The sequence below is a fragment of the Pholis gunnellus genome (genome assembly GCF_910591455.1).
Source record: "Pholis gunnellus genome assembly, chromosome: 13".
Taxonomy (NCBI): domain Eukaryota; kingdom Metazoa; phylum Chordata; class Actinopteri; order Perciformes; family Pholidae; genus Pholis; species Pholis gunnellus.
The window spans coordinates 9,105,963-9,125,995 of NC_136540.1; the positions used below are offsets into that span (position 1 = coordinate 9,105,963).

Below are 20,033 nucleotides of genomic sequence, written 5' to 3' on the forward strand. Positions count from 1 at the left end.
AGTGCAATCTGACGACGGATTAGACAGCAAATTACCAGGGATAGTGAGCGTTTCCATGGAGAGGGTGGAAGTTGCTTGTAAGGAATAATAAACAGAGTAAGATTGAGATTAGACGTGACGGTCTGAGAGCGGTGGCAGCTGGTGTGTGTGTGTGTGTTTGTGTTTGTGTGTGCATCTGTGACGTCCAAGTGTGTGTGTTTATTTAAAAGCATAAGGAGGAGAAGAACGAGGTTTTATACGAGACAGAACATTAAAAAGCTGAGCAAAGAAAGAACAAAAATGTATTCTTCACACTTAATCACCTCCATTTGTGCATGTCTAACTGATGACTCCTCCTCATTTACTGTTAATCAGATGGGTGTAATGATAAGCTGACATAGCCATAAATGTGTTTATTCTGTCAAGCTCACACATATGTGTTGCAGACCAACAAACCTGGCTAAGTCTTCCCAGAGTTGAATTTATTACAGAGCATGTGGTTGAAAGTCGCGAAAGTCAGCTCAACCCAACAATTAGCTCCTGTAATGACTACAAATATTTAAAAAAAGAATCCCTAGTCTTTAACGTATAATGTATTAAGTGTGACTCCCATCAACTGGCAGACTGCTGAGAGACTGGTGTACACAGATTGAGTCACACATTTTTTAGAGAAACAGGAAAATAAACTATGAAAACATCCTTACACACAGAAAATGAAAACATGATTTGGAATTGGAAACCTCAACATGCATTCCTTGACAATGCCACAGTACTTCCAATCCACCACAGGAACAATAGGTAGCATTGATAACAAAAAGATAACAATTGAAGAAGACACACATCTTTTTCTACTTTTGCTTGGAATGTTTTCTGATGGAATTGTATTACATGATGGAAATACTAAGTATGCTTTTTTGCCCTGAAATTATACAAAAGCATGTCGGAGATCATTTATAAGATAAAGGATCCAGAGTGCTGGTAAACACAGAAAGCCTGTATGCAGATGGAATGTAAATCATGCAAAACAGAAAGAATCTGCTCTGGCTCTATCAATGATAGTGGCGTAAATTACAAAAGCAATAACATCACCGTGAATCATCTCAGCAGTAAATGGGTCATCGTTGAAAGAGTCAATGCATGAAGTTGCTCTCATGAGGTCATCCAGAGTTTCTTTTTGTTACTGATCAGCTTTCAGGAAATCTAATACTGGGACTAACAAAATAAAGGTTTTTTATCAAACCAAATACGAAGTTCACTTCTCTTTTAGTAGGTTTTGGAAGCAAAAGTGGGACTCTGACGACTGTAAGTGGACATAATCAGTGTGACGTCATCCATTAGTTTGTGGACTGCCGTTTTGAAACCTCAAGCTCAACATTTTTGCCGTCTCTATCTTGTTTTTTTTTTGCAACCAGACGTCACATGAAATAAACATTTTTAGGTGATCAAAACGGTAACAATTAACTTTCATGAACCAAAAACACACAGTGAAAGGGTTCAAGTTGTAAAACGAAAACACGGACAAAATGTGGTAGCAACCTGTTAATAATCACAGCCACACCTGTTTTACTCTAAGTGGGACCATCATTTATGAAATGAACAACATGCTTTATTGAAGAAGACTTGAAACTAGCGAATTAGACCATAAACTCACGTTTACAATGTTTACTGAGGTAATAAATTAAATGAGAAGTAGGGTATTTTCTAATAGGCTTCTACAATCTGACTTATTTTTGCAAACAGAGCAATGGTTTGATGGCTTATTAGAAAGAATCCAAGTTTTAGGCTCTTCTGCATTGGCTTCACTTTTCAAAACCGGAGGTTGCTGCCTGACTCAACTACAGGAAACCACTGTTCACCAAAAAGAAAAATCCTAAATCTCCCTTTCCTTCTTCTCACAACTCTCTTGGTCGTCAAATTCAAATTTATGTGGTCATGATTTTCACCACATGCTATTTCCTTTGGTGATTGCTGATTGGTGCTTTTAGCTTCATAACATTAACCAGCTTGGCCTCTGATACTAGCTACACACACACTCACCTGCATTGCGACTGGTTAATTTCCTAAACATCAGAGTGAGAGCTGCGGTGGGTTCGACAACAAAGACAGGAAGGAGTTTGAAAAATGGACGTCTTTTGATAGTTATGAGCTTATTGTGCTATGCTAAGCACTCTTTCTACGTGTGCATGAGAGTGTGTGAGGGGAAATATGGGTGCCATGTGGGGCTGAAGGTGTGAGAGGAAGCCTAACAGGCCGTCTCATTTGTACAACATTACATCCACTGCAATAAGCACACGCTGAAACTTCTTTGATGACTGTTGGGGCACCTCTGCAGTGTGCACCATGTGTTCAGTGTGACCATAAAAGAAACTCTTGACACTGGACGCAAGGGAACGCAAGGGTGTTCTTGTTTATACTACTAGAATAATGGAATAATATTTCACTGTGCATCATGTCCATGGGTTGTTTGAATAATCTGAAACACCCTGAAAGCAACAGATTCCCTGTGAAAATTAGTCAGCCATTTGCTGTAAAGATGTCTGCCCAATAAGGATGGCAGGGGACTGTGACTTTAACGAGACCCTTTGTATGGCTTGTGGCTCCTCTTGTTCCTTCTTTCATTCTGTCCATGTGCCTCACTGCTGAACATGCCAGCATTGTTCTGTCCTGGATAATGCTGAAGGTCTGTCGCCCTCTGATGTGGTGGTTCTCTGAGGGAGGTATTAGTGCAATGGGAGATTGGCTTGCAAGGAACGAGCAAGAAGATTTCAGATTGAACCTGATAGGAAGCAAATGAATGGTGTGTCCCGAAAAACCTTGAGGGATATTATCAGAAATGACCCAAAAAACACAGTTTACTTTGTGCTTTCTGTGTGGCTGCATTCTGTGTGTGTGTGTGTGTGTGTGTGTGTGTGTGTGTGTGTGTGTGTGTGTGTGTGTGTGTGTGTGTGTGTGTGTGTGTGTGTGTGTGCGAGCGTGTGCATGTTAATATAAGGCAGTTTTATTTGGATACAGTTTCTAATTTCTGAGAGTCTCACTTGGAGCTGATTCTGCATAACCTCCCCGAAGACAGTGTGATCAGTCCCAGGCTACAGGGAAGAGTCAGGTTTCTTCAGTGATTTAAATTCACAAGTGGTTTTCATTTTAGTGACAGTATCGTCTCAAAATTCTTGTCCTCTTCAGCTGACCCTGACCCACCCTCTTTGTCTTCGTTACCTAACGCTTGCGTCCCCACTTGCCCTCTCCAAACATTTTTCTGCACTTCTTAGAGGAGCTGTATTTAACATTCTGAGCATTAATATAGCAGCAAACAACTATTTTCTATGTAAATATATGATGGAGCATTGTTTATCTGAGCAGAGAATGAAGTCCTCTCCCTCTGTGTGTGTTGTTTTCTGAGCTTCTCTCTTCTTTGTTTACATACATGTGTGCCGTGTGTGCTTTTAGTGCATGTCTGTGCATGTGAGCGTGCCCCACTGGCTAGCTCGCGGACGCTGCTCTGCACTGCCCTCATACGGCGGTTACAACTGCCATCCCGAAAGACAGCGTTGTTGCGGAAGCGTAGCACCCACCCTCCTGTTTCCCCTCAAGTAGACACTGTTAGCTATATGTCAGCAATTTCACCTAGCTTGAACTTTTAGCATTGTTAGCAGCGTTAGCTGTGAGAGGCCGGCCGTGTTGAGAGTCGTTGAGAGGCAATTGAATTGCTCTCAATTTCAGATCTTGCAACTTTCACTCGTTAAAAAAAAACATTCGAGAGCTTTGTCACCCAATTGATGCCAAATACAGCATTTTGCTATCAAGAAATCATTGTGAGGTACAATTTTCAATGCTTTTGTCGACAGACTTGTGAGACATTTGCAGCTGATACCCCGTAAGTCAATTTTGTGCCTTCAATTCTAAATTCACTAAACCCTCATGGATCAGTTCAAGATTCAAATCAAGAAAATGGCCCTGCTTTTCCCGCACACACTGAACAATGCTTTCTTACAATGGCAGAAGGGAAGATTTGAAATGACCCTCTGCTAAATCTCTATGTTTATCCAGTGTGTTTATCTTCCGCAGTAAAGCAAAGATGAAAACTCTCAACCAGACGAAATAAAGATATTCTTTGTGAAAGAAAGCAGTTTATGGAAAATGTGGTCATAACTTTAAAAAACACTTGCTGTAAACGGACACTGCTGTGGGATAGAAGCTGCGAATCATCTTGACTATGGCACCATTTTGTTCACGATAATTACACAAAAGTACAGAGAAAGAATGATATTGACAATGACATATCGGTGTTTGAAAGCTCTGGACGTGTCACCCGAAAGGCAGCCTTCCCAAGAGATTCTGCCCGACATACTAAGATCTGAGATATGAAAGGCGCAGTTCTGCAGCCCAGACCCCAAACTGTCAGAACACTGACAAATCCTCAGTCATTAATAAAATGTAGCTTGCTAAGCCTCAGCCTGTTGTTGGCACATAATGGTGAAGTGCATGTCTCCAAAAATCAACTCAAGAAAGTTGAAACACTTAAAACCATTGTTCCATATTTGGCTAGCAATATAGCATTTTGGTAAATTGGATAAGTGTTGCATGTTGACAGACTTACCCTCTTGTTTCTTCTTTCACTGAAATCTATCATTTCCTTATTTTGTGCAGGACCAGAGGGGTCTGGAAAGGCTCTTTCTCTGGATTCAAATTCCAGATGCGATCAGATAGCAGGACTGGTTGCATTATCAACAATTACAATGAATATCTCCACAAATATAAATGCTATATGATCAGATAAAGCACAGGGTTTTGTTTTTGCTTTCTAGGTTCCAAGATATTGGAGTAAGCAAGATAATTATTCGAGCAACCAGGGGGCTTGTGAAGTCAATGTTTTATTGTCAGTGGATCAAGGACTTCTTATCTCAACAAAATCTCTACTTTCAAGTATTAGGGAGCATTTTCAGGCTGTAATTATGCTTGAGTTTTGCATCTGAATTGATTATAGACACACATTAACTTGACTTATCTTGTCATTGATACAAAGTTCAGAGTTTTCATTAAACTGTAATGTAATATTTAAGGGGAGACAGTTGTGAGCTGTAACTTTTCTGTTGCCAGGGTTTTTTCAACAAACACTTCAGGATCAAGAAGGCACACTCACCGACTCCAGCTGTGTCTTCTCTCCCTTAACACCATTCTCATCCTTGGAGTGACATCAACAGGATATCCTATACCAACACTGCTGACCTCAGTAGACCTCAGTCCACTGCACATACATATGGGCTACTGTGTGTGTGTGTGTGTGTGTGTGTGTGTGTGTGTGTGTGTGTGTGTGTGTGTGTGTGTGTGTGTGTGTGTGTGTGCTGGCATGTGGTCTGCTTTATAATAAACTGCATCAGAGAAAGTGTTCGCTTTTTAAAGAGCTCTATGCGCAGGCTGTAATTTTCTAAATCTGTGTTTAGGACATGTGCTTGGAGCTGGTGCAGTGCATGTGCTGGTCGGGTGCTTGGCACATGGCTTTTCTTTTTTTTTAAATACAGAGGGCAGCAGCAGACCTCTTCAAAGCTTGACTAAACTGTTCAAAACTTGTTGCCTGCTAAATTTACTTCCTGGAGTATTTTAATGGTCATGTCCACTCATGAGACCTCTTCCATAAACACACTATACACAGGGATCCATACACAAACGGTAGCATCACTGTTAGAAGTTAAGATAAAGATGGTAACACAATAGTTATCAGTCAAGACATGTTTCAGCTATTACTGATCTTAGCCTTTCAAATCTATGAAGCTATAGAGCCAGCAGACTGTTAGCTTAGCATAGCATCAAAGATATGGGGTTACAGCTAGCCTGACAAATACAATATGTAAATTGTTATCTTTGAGTTTGAGCAGGCTAGTTGTATCCCCCCTGTTTTGTTCATGCTAAGCTAAGCTGATTGTTATATTTAAAGGACACTCATTTCACTTTAGACAAGAAAGGGGAGAAGCATTTTTTCCAAAATGTGGAACGATTAATTTTCTGAAACTAATACAGTTGATGCTTGTTTAAAACACTGTAGGTTTGCATTGATTGGTTGATGTTTGTTGAGCCCATGAGAGAGGTCACCCAGGCACAGTCGATATGTGGAAGGAAATATTTCAGCTGCGCTGTCGAAGACATATTGTCCATTAATCTCAGAGAACAATAGTGTTGTGGTTCCTTTGTAAATCTGGCTTGAAGACTATGTAGGTATTTGGCTCCAAAGCGTTCATGACTTTTTTTTTTTTTGTCAAGATTGGAAATGTTGATTTTAGGAAACTGTAACCATTGTGAAGCAGAGGGAATGGAAAAACCAATGGCATAAAATGCTATTCTTTTCTATACCGGGTTAACTGACCTTCCCTTATAAAGTGTTTGGTACGATAAGGAGATCTTATGATTAGGAGCCCTGGTCAGTGTTTCACATGGAATGTGATTTAGAGCAGAAGTCTTTTTTTTTCCTTTCTTAAATGTGCTCTATGTTTCGCTGACATATCAGCATTTCACTGCCCATCTCTGTTTCCTGTTTTACTACAAAGCAACACTACACAGTAAATGGGCCAAACTGATAAAGTGATAATCAATAAGGTCAAATGAGGGTTAACCACCCCTCTCTGCAACACTGCTAAACATCATAGTCGGCACCATGCAAAAAAATGCATCTGGCACTGGTACGATTCCAGAGTACACCGCCAGATAATTTGGGTCACATAAATTCACTGTTTGAAGTGGCAACACATGTCAAATCTGAAACTGACAAGTAGCCAGCTTCTTTTTGTGTAAAATATTTCAATGTAATTAGAGGAAACACCAAAAGATATTTTCAAACAATGACATTTAGTTAAAAAGATGTTAGATGTCATGCATTTATAAGGATTCTTGTAATTCGTGTAATTGATGATTAAAGTCTCTTGGCTTCATCCAGAAAGGTTATTTCTATTTTATCATTAAGTAGAGTGGAACAAAAGGCTTAAAGCATCTGGTTTCACCCCCTAGTGTGCCAGTTAGCATGTAACAGCTGGAATCCAGGAAACATCTTGGCAGAGTTAATACAGCTCCAGATGCAAGGAAGTTAAAGCACCCTCAACTCCACGTTTTTCTTCTCTTGTAGGGGAATAAAAGTATGATGTAGATATTGTCTTCAACTGCAACATCCAATAATGAAGGATAGACCTTCACCTGACACTTTCATACCTCCAAAAGGACTCACAAACCCAGGATAAGGATGTTTTTTATTGACTTTAAAGATGACCACACTCATTTTTACAAGGTACAATGGGTCCTTCTCAGTGATGATAAACTTCCAAATGGACAATGTTAGTTAGTTAGTTTGTATACTTCTATCTATAAAAACAGCATTTGTCATTTTGTTATGTACACGATTTCACTCTGCATTATTCTGCCTTTGAAAGCATGTCGTCATACTGTATCAGATTATCAACATAATTCATGAGTATCCAAACATGATCTCATAGAATTTCATGAAATGAGCACACCCCCGTATGGGATTGAAGACTGAGAATAGCTACGAGAGAAGTGTGTGAAGGGCTGTGAAGGGTTTGCTTGTGATTACATTTCAGTAAGTAAAATAACTTTGAGGCAGATTGTGATTAGGCAAGTTGAACGACTTTATTTAACGTTAGGGTTAAGGTTACAGCTTTGTTTGGAGAAGTAAAACAATACAAAATAGTTAGAAATTTGAGAGTCTTGACTTCCTTTTGGGTTAAATGAGGAAAAAAGCCAACATAAATTGTCCTTCCCACGTCACAGGGCTTCTAAAGTGTGACAAGAAAGAACGTTTCATCTTGTCTTAATTCCTTTATGTTGTCATGATGTCATGATGTCATGATGACATGACATATTTACTCTCTTTTAATGCAAAAGAGAGACACATTTGAGTCATCCCATTTCACACAAATACTACAGATTTACGGGAAATCTGACTGCCAAGATTGCAAATTTTCCCAAAAAAGAACTTGAACAGCGGAGGTGACAGCCAATAAAGCTATCATGTGCACATATCTGGTTGTCATGTATATGGGCCCATGTGTTCTCTGTACATCAGATACATGTGTTCATATGCGTTTGTGATATTGCTGATATCTCTCACATGGCCGACATCAATCACTGGCAGACATGGGACAGATGTTAGCAGTGTTCCAGTAGACACAAATATGTCTGAACAGCTGGAAGACTTCTGAAAGAAGATGAGGGGCACAACAGCCCTGAGGACATTATTTGTGTCCTTAAGACTTTCCCTGCTGGTAGGAAGAGTATCTGCTTCTGCAAATGCCCCAGGAGGATTCAGTCCCAGTCCTTCCCTACCGGAGATGACAGCAGGAACAAGACAAAAGGCTCAAGGACATTGCAGTATAGTCTCACCCCTGCTGTAAGTTTTCCCACCAAGAAATCTCCTGTTGTTGTAGAGGAAGAGAGGAGAGAGGGAAGAAGCCCCTTGGGGGGCATGGACAATAAATTCACCATATAAATCCCCTCTCCCCAACTCCCATTTACTATCATCTACTACTGTACCAAATGGGATGGAGACTATGTCATGTTTGGGTTCATGGCACTGGCTTGATAGACAAAATACAATCAATCTCAAATAACTGCCTTCATTAAAATGTGGTCCAGATGTGTCATCTGACTCCATTGTTGAACGTCGAGGGATTTAATGATTCAGACGAATTAAAGCAAAACAATAATATTTAAAGGGTCGGTGACAGGAAGGTTTCCAGCCAGAGATTGCTGTTTGTGGAACTTTTGACACAAAACTGAGCTTGTATGGTGGATCCAATTGTATTGCTGGGGGGCCTTATTCATCTTTAATGTATACATTTTCTCACTGTCGACATTTGCACAAAAAAAGCTGAAGTGATATCTTTCAAGTATTGTCTATGTAGCCAAAGTTTGATAAAGTTAATTAATCTGTGTCATGGAGCTCAATTGTTGTCAAATATGAAAAACACATCAATGAGCCACAAGCTGCACCAGGTGATATGTTACTTTATTACCATGAACACGGCCATTTAGTTTATTTTGAGTTATTCCCATAGATACCACCCTGCTGCAGGAAATACTCACCAGGCAAACAAATGTATATTAATCCACCGCTGAAAGTAGACCCGAACAAATGCGCAATATATTTTATTCATTTATAATGTGTTTTAGCAACTGAGTGTAATGGGTACCTGCAAGTTAATAGCTTGACATATCATGTGCTGCTTATACTGATTTAGAACTTTTTTGCGGACAATTTCCTCTCTCAGGCCATAATTAGAAACCCGATGCTTTTGAGCGCTGTGGAAACCGTGCTAATGCAAACTGAAATGAAAATGCGTATTAATAATAGACCAGTGAAAACCAGAAATAGCCAACTGCAGCCCGTAAAAATGAGCTCATTGCGAAGTACGGAGGCATGGGTTGGGTCCGAGAAAATCTGATAAATACAGCTCACACATCACTCCACACCGTGCTGGCTTTCTGTTTGCCAGTGTGGCTAAACATAAGGTTAACTAGCTTTGTGGTTCCTGTAATGTTAGAGTGAAACTGGAGAGCTTCTAATTTGACCAGAGATACCTCTCTCTGTCCGTTTGTGCGCTTGTGTTTGTGTGTTTAAGAGCACGCCCTAGCCAAATGCAATTAGTGTGAACCCACTTAAGACACACGTTGCTGTTAATATACCCAAAGAGACAATAAAACCTTCACAAGGAAAAAGAGCCCGAGGAGAGAAGAGACCTGAGACCAAAATAAAGAATAATTTGGATTTGTCATTAAGAAGATGATTGCAAAGAAAGGATAACGATGACAATACCAGTTGCGTTAAAACTACAGATGCTGAATGTGGCTATGAGAGTTAGTCAAGCCTTCCTCTTTCCATTCCCACCTGATTATCTGGTCCTGAATTCTCCTCTCAATCCGAGCAGCAGGCTGATTAGTCTGATGCACTGAAGCAGAACCAGGCAAACTGGGAGAGGCAGTGTATCGATTGTCACAGTGACCTTTCCTTTGCCACCATTCTAGAGATGAGGGGGGGGGGGGGGGGTGCCGTTCTTCAAGACAAGGCTCACCACCCAGCCGACGCGGCTAAAGGCGCTGCTCTGCACAAATGACATTCAAAGCTTTCCCACTAAATGGTAATCATTTTGGTCTCAGCGGGGTAGCACCACCGTGCAACAACCTCCAGCTCGATCCTCTTGAGTAGAGACGGGATGATCAACAACATAGCCCGCCATGTTCAGAAATTACTGATGCCTAAGGTCATAAAAAGGGAGATGGGGAGTTTTTGTGTGTTTGGGTTTGATTGGATCTTATCTAGACCTAAGGGTTGAGGTTGTGATTGTGTGTCTGGGTGTCTGAGTGGCGGTGGAAGTGGCAGGAGACACATACAGTAGATATGCAGGGTGGGGGAGGTGAAGACTTGAATGTAAAACCACTTCTGGAGAGTCTGACACACGGTTGGTAGGACGGTCGAGAGATGGCAAAGGAGAGAAGAGGGATCTGTGGTATCGTATAGTAAAGTAGTGGAGAGAAAATAAGGAGGTTGTGGAAGAGAGGAGCTAGTAAGAGCGACGGGGGAATCAACATAAGACAGGCGAAAGATTGTGGAGGGAGTGGGCAACCACATGAAGCCATGTGATCCAGATGGGACAAAAACAGATGTGTTGATCTCAGTAATATGAATGGATAAAGAAATAAAGAAATCAAAGGACAGCCTTGAAATGGGATTGAGGGGAAAGTTGATAACCCATGTGAAATTCATGTGAAAATGAAGATGACAACTGATGCTTCTGTACCTCTGACTAACATCCACCTAAGCACACACACAACCTACAGCACACACGCAGGCAGCCTGTGGGGAGCGTGGGATGATCAGACCATCACATAACCAACATATATCATCCGTTGTAGTGCACGGCAGGCCTGCCAGCAGGGAAAAAGCAACACAGCAGCGTGACCTTTGTGGTTGGAAGAGAAATGAAGGGATGAATGACCAGCTGATGGTTCAGACGACAGTAGTGGAGCCAACTATCCTGGCTACATTTCCATTGCCAGTCCTGTAATCGTGCAAGTAGTAAATACATTAACAGAGATCCGTGTAGTACAGTTGTGATATGGTAAACTGCAAACCATAGGCCTATTAAGTGTGCAAAGAAGCAGACATGCAGCCATAAAGGTCATAGCCTGGGAAAATGTGTGTGTCGATACTACTAACCGCCAAGCTGAGGGAAGCATTTATTGCAGATGCAGATGCTGAAGCTGCTCATGTGTAAACTTTGAAACAGTCGGTTTGCATTTCTGTGTGAGCTTCTGTGTGTGTAAAAGCAACTCACTTGTAGAAAACAGGTCAGAAACAGCTTTGGTGGTCAGCGAAATCTGCCCACATTCACATTAACTGTCGAGTTTGATCCCTGTGCTTTTGAGCCTGTTTACCTTTTGAAAAACTGAGAATGAAAATAGATATGCAGCATATCCTGGTGTGATCAAATCATCCTCAAATGATCGCGCCACCCCAAGCTTGGGAAGCCCCTCTATCGCACCCGGAGCTTCAGTCACGCAAACCACCTCAAGTGGGTTTTTATATATCGTTGTGAATTATCTCAGAGCAGAAGGTCGAGATAAAGAGAGGGTCTGTTAGCAACTTACTGGATCAACATCAGAGATCGAGCTATTGGTGATGTGATGTGGTGCAGATGATCGCACTGCTGATTCAGCTAGTTTGGAAACCAGAAACCAAAGACCCTCGATCCCCTGCCTTCATGCTTCACTTTAATCCCCAACGACCCCATGCATGCCAGACACAGACAAGCCACCAACACGGCTGTCTCCCCTCCCCCCTCCCCCCGGCTCCTTACCCCTAGGAAAACTGTCTCCTCGCCTGCAAACTATCGTCACTCTTAACCACACCTCCATCTCTAATTTAACCAGAAACCTCATGTCTGGTGCCAAGCAAGCCCTCCCTCAGATGATCCCTCATGTAACCCCCTAGCGCCGAGAGCTTGATTCAAACTCGGTGTCAACAGTGCCTTACAATCAAGCTTCAGTCACGGTTCTCAAGACTCGAGGATGGAAATCAAATAACTGCAAATTATGATCAGACGTCATTTGGGTTTCCGTGACTGAAGCCAATTCAAACTGACTTGCCAATTATACATTTTAAAAAAGGAAACACTTTCACTGGCATTTTTTTTTTTCACTCCAACAGTGTTCAGAAGCAACACGATTTTATTTCTACCGTGCCAGGAGGTGTGCTAGATCTTTTCACACTGAACTTGGTTGAGTTTGTCAACAAGTTGTGTTGTCTTTGCTTTTTATTTTATTCTACCTTTTTCAAAGCTATCGTGTATGTCGACTGTATTCTCACGGGGGTTTCTCATCCTCCTGTGCAAATCACATCCTTCAACTTACTTTAACAGAATTAATGTGCAGATGAAACGTACCAACAACCAACAGACCCAATTATACCTGGAATGCATCATGTCTGCGTCTTATCTAATCTTATATTCAATCCAGGTTCATGTGAGGGTATGACTTCGCCGCCATCTCATTCATCTCTTGTGTTTGCAGACATTATTTGCATGCTTGTCTGTTTCCACACTAACTCCATGGTCAAGTAGCTAAACAGGATTTCTGATGTCCATTCATCATCCATAAGGCACACACCGTCTGCATGCTTGCATGCTTTTCCTTGAATCTCACATCTCTCCCAGAGAAGTAGAAAATAGATTTTACACACGAGCATGTACGCACAATAGAGGACAAAGACAGGAGGTGAAGACTTCGGAAAATTCAGTATAGGAAAATTTATTTTAAAAAAAATGTAAGGATGTAGGATGAATGAGAAAAAGTAGATACTGAAGTGTTGGGAGCATGCATTTCTGGGAAATAATAATAATAATAATTAATTAACAGGAATCACCAACCTAATTTCTGGTGTATTGATTGCACTGGGCGACTTGTTTTCTGCTCAAAATGCACTTTTCTTGTATAGATTATGTGGAAACCGCTCTAAACTAGTTATCTGATCATTAAGTTACATCACGGCTGCACTGACAACATAATCAGGTTTGTTAGAGTTAAATCTAGAGTTGTCAAAAGTCCTTTTGTAGCCTTTGAAAAAAACATGAAATCTAGAGCAGAGTCCTTTAGCATGTGTGAAAAGGAGTGTGTACATATAGGAGAGTTAAAACTATATGTATGAGTTTTTAGTGTTTTACTGTAAAACAACTTGAAGGATAAAGAAATTGGACATTCTCTTTATTTCCATGTCTGCAACAGTTTATGTTGAAGGTGTAGCGTGTCAGTGAGCCTGTAAGTCTGGACCAAGGGTGACACTTAGTGGTCATTATGCAAAGGACAGCGTCACCGAAACACTTCTAACCTGCACAGAGGTTTTGATCAGTATATTATTTCCCTTGGAGTATTAACACATGCTAGAAAGATTTAAACAAGTCAAAGCTCTAATCGCCTACAACTCTACAACTTTTTACAACCTGAGAAAATGTGCACAAATTGATAGTTTATTGTTACATATCCTCCACCAGGGTAAACCGTCGTTACTATTCAAGGTCTCATTTGTTATTTTGAATTTCCTAATAGTGTCCTTTTTCTTAATTTTTACAATCCAAACTCAAAATTTGACTTGTAAACAATTTCTGCATATTTTCAATTGACTGGATGTCTAATTATCCATCAAGATAAAGATTGCCTTGCAAAAACATTGATTCTTACAAAGGAAAAGTCCTCGCCAGTACTTACTACTGTTGAAGACACGGCACATAAATCTCCATCAGTGGTGGCAAAATGAAAAACCGGTCCATGAAAACTTAAACGGAGGAGAGTATGCTCCACGAACAGCAAAAAACAAAAACATGATTGATGGTCATCTCTGGGACTGTAAATTAGAGGACTGAATTCTCCATAAAGAAATTAAATGGAGCATTTCATTTATTGTATTGCATTTACACACATGACATGAACACACACACACAAAGGAACAAGATAAAAACTACAAGTCACAAACACAACATTTTGTCAAATTATATGTTGGATTGTTTCCAACAATCCATTTTGAAATTATAAAAAACAAAAGAAAGAAAACACACCAATCACATCCCTGTGTTTGCAATTATACTTCGATGACACAACATTTGGAATTGAGTCACAAAACAACACTCAGGTGCTCAACCTGGGTGGTCCACCTGAAACCATACCTAAAGTTTCATCCTGTTTAACGTATTCAGTGTGACACAGTTAATGGTAAACAACATATTTCTGTCCCAGTTGATACACCACCCACCATTGTTCATGTTATATTTCCATTTTCATTCCCGCTCAGATAACACACTGACTCATGTTTGATTGTCTTTTTGTAGTGTTTCCCATCATTCCTTTCTTATCATCCCTTAGATCATCAAACATTAAAGTTGGAAGACAACCATAAAAATCTATCATTTCTTTAAAAAAGCACCGAGCACTTACTCCTTATACTACATTATGTTTACATCACTTAATGTAGGTTCCAGTTGATTAAATGCATCTTAATTGCGGATTTGTTTGCAAAATATAAGCAACCTTATATAGATAACAAGCTTTGTGTTGTATTGCATTTGGTGTTTCATGAAATTTGTTCTTGGAAACAAGTGACAGTGGAGCTCTTTGTAAAGGCATTGACAAACATTGCACTAAAGATAAGACACAAAATGTCGGACAGATCATCAGTCCACGTGACTGAAAGTCTGAAAACTATTTTCTTTTAAAGTGCATATCATATCTCACTGTAAAACTGTATGAAAACACATTACATTTCTTGAATGTGTTAGTAATATCACAGTCAGGCCATTTGGAGGTATACTGTAAATAACGGGCAAGGATTTGTACCATTCTTCATGGAAGACCCGCTAAGTTGGATGCACGTCACTTAACATCCCATCCCTGCTTTATATCAAATGTATCTAATCCAAAAAAAAAAATCACAACTCCCTGTTGTATCTTAATAAAATTCAAGTACAAAAGCACAATAAATTAATCTGTAACCTGCATTATTAACAAATCACGGAAGGCCAAAATGACGTGCTGGTGATGTTTTGGCAGGCTGCGGCTCAGCTAAGAGGAGCGCTGTGGTCGTTCTGATCTTCAACAAGATCCTCCTCAAGATCCGCCTCTCCTTGGAAGACAGGCTCTCGCTCTTTGACCTCTTCGGCAACATCCACTCTTATCAGACCCACCACCCTGATATGTGGAAAAACAGGCATAAGAGAAGCATACATTTCTGTCCCCACCAATTCCAACTAAACTAGGCAACTGTCGTCTCGACAAAGCTCCTGTGGCTCCTGTGCGCACACCTGCTTCAGCTTGCCCGAGTAACACAAAGTCAGTGATGTCTCCAATGTTGCAACCAGATATGAATCTGAGATTGCTGACCCAGTAGCTTTGTTATACTATAATTACTCACCATGTAACAGACGAAGCAGTGCATGTGACAGAGATGAATCCACCCAAGGAGTTCTAAGCTTCACGCTTGACCTCCCGGGCTGACTCAGCAGCACTACTCTGCTAACTCAGTGTAACCGAACAAGTGTAAGAACGCAGTGTACCACAGTTAAGTGTCCCTTTTATGGCCTCCATTTCTATATAAGAAGACAGCATTGATGTTGACGGCGTAGCGGTCAAAGTTCAAAAGACATAATGTACATGTCTTGTGTTTTTATTGCTGTATGAAGAGTTAAACAGTGTGTTTGCTGAGGAAAGTTGGATGTGATGAATTCAGGAATGAGGAACAGAGACTTCTGGTTTTCTGAGCGACCAAATCACTGACGCCATTTCCCTTTTTCCAGTTCAGCAAAACTGGTAAACAGTGACTAAGCAGAAAATAAGGTGTTTGTTTGGTGAAACGCAATCCACTGAGTACAGTTCTATGCATGACACGCTGCTGGCACAGGGCTTTACTGTTGTGTTATCTACATCGACAACATGTACAACTTACCCGAGGAAAAATAACGGGATGACACAGAGTCCTGCAGACAACAGGAAGGAGAAGCCAGGGAACCACTCCAGCGTAGCAGCGTAGACGCTGTTGAAAACGGCGGCCGATACGTTGCTAGTTAAAGTCTCCAGGAAGGAAAGACAGGCAAACAGGGCTCCTGCAGATAAAACACACAGGAGAGAAGAAAAACAAGTTTTAAGAAGTGATAGGGCGACTGAAAACAGAATGTGTTCAAAATCAAATAAGTTAGTTCCAAGGTTCCCCTTTGTTCAAAAGGACAGAAACTTGCGAGTGCTTTGTTTTCAAGTGCATCATGAAGTTACTGCGTTAGGCAACTGTTCGGTGGACCCTGACTGTACAAACACACCGACACGGCTCTGTGGCTCCTGAAAGCCCTAAAGCCACTCACCCTGCTCAGACTTTGAGATGATCTTTGACGTCATGGAGCGCAGAACAGGGAAAGGCATGACAGACAGAAGCATCGGCACCCTCACTGTGGTAACAAATATCAGAAGACAAGCAAGACTTCGTATTACACATCACAATGCAGAATGTAACCACATGAAGTTGTACAAATGCACACATTAAAGTAAATTCATATTTCACAGTGGTTTGTGGTTATTTTTGTAAAAGAAAAAAGAAGAAGAAAAACAACATAGATTCAAGTCAACTAATCTGCATAATGGCTACATGAAAATATAAATAAACAATGCAGTGATAATATATCATAAGTATATAGTTTCATCTGCATACAATGCAAAACATGTTCTGTGAAACACACCTGCTATGTTAATTTATTTTCTGTTTTATATTACTCATTCATATTATAGTGAAAATGTCTGGTATGTTTAATATGATATGTCATGTCATTTTATACCGATTTATTTCAAGTAAATCACTTTGAGCTTCATGTCATATATTGTAAAAGGGCTACATCAACGAAGGTATTAACTTGTTTTAAATATGTGATGGTTAGCTATACAGAGGCATATTAGTTAGTTCTTAAACCGGACTACAAGGCCACAACTCCAGGGCATAACTGCACTACTCAACTTCTAATATCTGACATACAGTAAAAGGTGAAATGTATTAATAATCCCAAAAGCCCTCATCAAACTATTCAACATCACTGAACTTCTCTGAAAAGCTTGTAAACAACAGATAAGGCTTTGGTTATCTTCAAGCAGCAGGTTTTTCTCACCCATGAACATCAGGAAAGTGGTTTTAGCAAACGGCAACATGACCATGCCTGCTATGACGGACAGGATCCCCATCAGGACAATGAGCAGCTGTGGCACGCCACAGTACGTGAACGCTGACACTCCCACAAAACTGGCCAGGAACACTGTGGAGGACAGCGCTGAGCCGTAGCCAATCAAAATCTCACTCCAGCAGAGTGGCTTGTTCAGCTCATACAGCGTCATCAGGGAGATCCCACCAACATAGGCGAAGGAGAAGCTGATGAAGATGAGTATCAGGAGGACCAAGGTAGTCTTGCTCCTGCGGCTGGCCCTTGCAAACATGTAGTAGACCCCGTAGATGGTTTGTTTCATGGCTGAGCGCTGAGGAGACCCATCTAAAATAACGGAATCAGCGGGAGCCTTCGTCACAGTCTCTTCCAGGACGAAAATGGCGTAGAGCAGGATCAAACACTGGAACAACGCAGAGGTTAGGAAAGGCCAGTTAAAGCCTGCTGCTCTCAGGAAGTAGCCTGTGGATATCGAAGCCACCCCAGATAACAGGCCAATCATCATGTCCACTCCGGCCATGCGCAGCGTCTTCTGACGGTCATCCTCACACAAGTCCGCTATGTAGGCGAAACAGCCCCCCAGAAATGTGCCCAAGCCGCCAAACAGAGAACTGAGGAGGGAGACGATGATGAGCAAGTAAATGTTGAGCTCAAAGTAGGACACCGCCAGGAAGGCCAAGGTGTATATCAACGTGCCGATCAAAGGCATGATGATCGTGATCTTGCGTCCTCCCCGGTCACTATAGGCCACAAGCATGAAGGTGACAACCAGAGAGGGGATTGTGGAGAAGAGCTCCGAGTAGAGGGAGAAGAGAGACGCCTGCCTCTGTACCTCCTGTAAACACAGAAAGAGAGGGCATGGTTAAGTCCAGAAATCATGTGTGGGCTGACAACAGACTCAGTTCCCAATTATCCGGTAAATGAAAGCAAACTGAAATGCACTGCCATTTGTGCGTCATGTGAGGTTTTCTTATTCAGGGCCAAAAGAAACAAAGCGTTCTACAGGTGCAGAAAGTGGCAATTTTCCAAAATATAACAAAAACAGGTTTAACGTGTTTGTTCTCACTTCTCTGCTTTGTTTCGTTCTTCCTCTATAAATATGGAACTAGATTATTTTTGCAGCGGAATATTTCTTCTAAATTAGTTTTCTTATAATGTGGTATACTTCAAAGTGCTGCAGTCTTACTTGCTGTGAATTAATAAGTGATTATGTGAATATTAACCTGAGCTTTGTTGCGAGAGGGATTTTGAAAGGTTTATAGGAAAATGCATACTGTGTCATGACAGTTAAGGTCTTGTTGAGCTCCAAGTTACTTTGGGAAGCCCGGCTTTTTTCTGGCAGTGTTATTTCTCAACACACAGAAAGCCTCACATGACAATGACTGCGGCTGCGTCACATACCTAACAATGTAGGAGGAAGAAAACACAAGGAAGAGCACAAGCTTTTTTTTTCCTGTCTCAAAGATCTGTGTAACATAGTTCTCAAATAATATAATAGTAAAAGCATTGACGCCATTACAAACCCTCAGAACTTCTAATAATGTTACTCAAGTGGATACTGGAGGAGTTAATATACCAGCGCATTCGTTCTTAGCGAGAATACTCCATTTACCTTGCGTTACTTCAATACATGCTCTCTTACATCCAGTGATTAGTGACTAACCTCATGGTTGCTGCTGCTGTTATCTGCACATCTGGAGGAATTGTCAGAGTTGGGATAGGGGGTGTTTGTCAGCTCCTCCCAGAGCCTCCGGTACACATACTGCTGCACAAGAGGATAGATGAGAAAACTGGAGAAAGCGTAGAGCGCAACCACAGGCTCCACGAGGTAAAGACCTTTCATTTTGAGGGGCTGCAATATTCCCTAAAAGAAAAAGAAGAAGAGAACACATTTAGAGATTAACATGGGCACAGAAATCATGGTAAAAAAAAAAAACAAGACAGGTTAACTGTGCATTTCTGAGCAGATGTATGCACATGACAATAACACACTGGCATATTTGTACAACAATGGAACAAAAATGGAAATAACTTGTAATATTTAATAGCTTAATAAAGATAATTCTGTTGTTGTAAATTGCAACCTTCAACACGTCCCTTCAACATGCGCTGTGCTTGTTAATGACATCCACAGTATTCTTCTTCAACATTATGCAGGAGTCAATCCAAAGACAACGTCTACGTGGAAGTTTAGCTAATATTTGTTTGAGGATCATCGATCATTACAAGAACATTATTGATCCAACAGTATCTGACAGTTCGATGCATTAAGTGGAATACAAGATAATAACCCTGTAACGCTACTTCACACAATTTGTTTACGTAAATACTGCAGGATGAGCAGTGCTAGGTCAATGTTAGTACAACAAACAATGAACACAAAAGCCTTTAACTTCCCCTTGTTTTCTCGTAATATCTCGTAAGAACACGCTGTATAACTCTTACCTCTTAAATAGACGCCTGTGTCATCTTTTGATCGAGTAATAAAACCCTGCAATACATCGGTTTAACAGCCGAGGTATGTCTCCAGTTTGAGAGAGAAGTGTACGGCACTAAGTTACGGCGTTATTATTATGAAACACCGACGTCCCGCCCTTCATCATATACGATTGGACAGCAGTCTTTCAAGGCTGTGTTGATTGAATATGTGGAGCTGTCAATCATGAGCAAAATCGGGCGAGAACACTTTGTCATTTTCTGTAACCAGAGTCTTTATTGTAAATTAACATGTGTTTAAAATACCGCCCCAAGGAACGTTCACTAGCTATAGCTTGTGAAAATATTAGATTATATATGTATTTATACATATTTGCTATTTATAGT

At 40.8% G+C, this 20,033-nt stretch overlaps 1 protein-coding gene across 1 annotated transcript; it reads right to left on the minus strand.

Annotated features, from left to right (window-relative positions):
* Positions 1 to 13,920: 13,920 nt before the first annotated feature.
* Positions 13,921 to 19,771, minus strand: LOC306705061 (lysosomal proton-coupled steroid conjugate and bile acid symporter SLC46A3). Its single transcript, XM_079171725.1, has 6 exons — positions 19,656 to 19,771; positions 18,874 to 19,074; positions 17,163 to 18,045; positions 16,371 to 16,454; positions 15,962 to 16,118; positions 13,921 to 15,207 (listed from the first exon to the last, which is right to left on the minus strand). Exons 2-6 carry the CDS (start codon positions 19,051 to 19,053, stop codon positions 15,078 to 15,080), a joined length of 1,434 nt encoding a protein of 477 aa, XP_079027851.1. The 5' UTR covers positions 19,054 to 19,074; positions 19,656 to 19,771; the 3' UTR covers positions 13,921 to 15,077.
* Between the last annotated feature and the right edge of the window lie 262 nt (positions 19,772 to 20,033).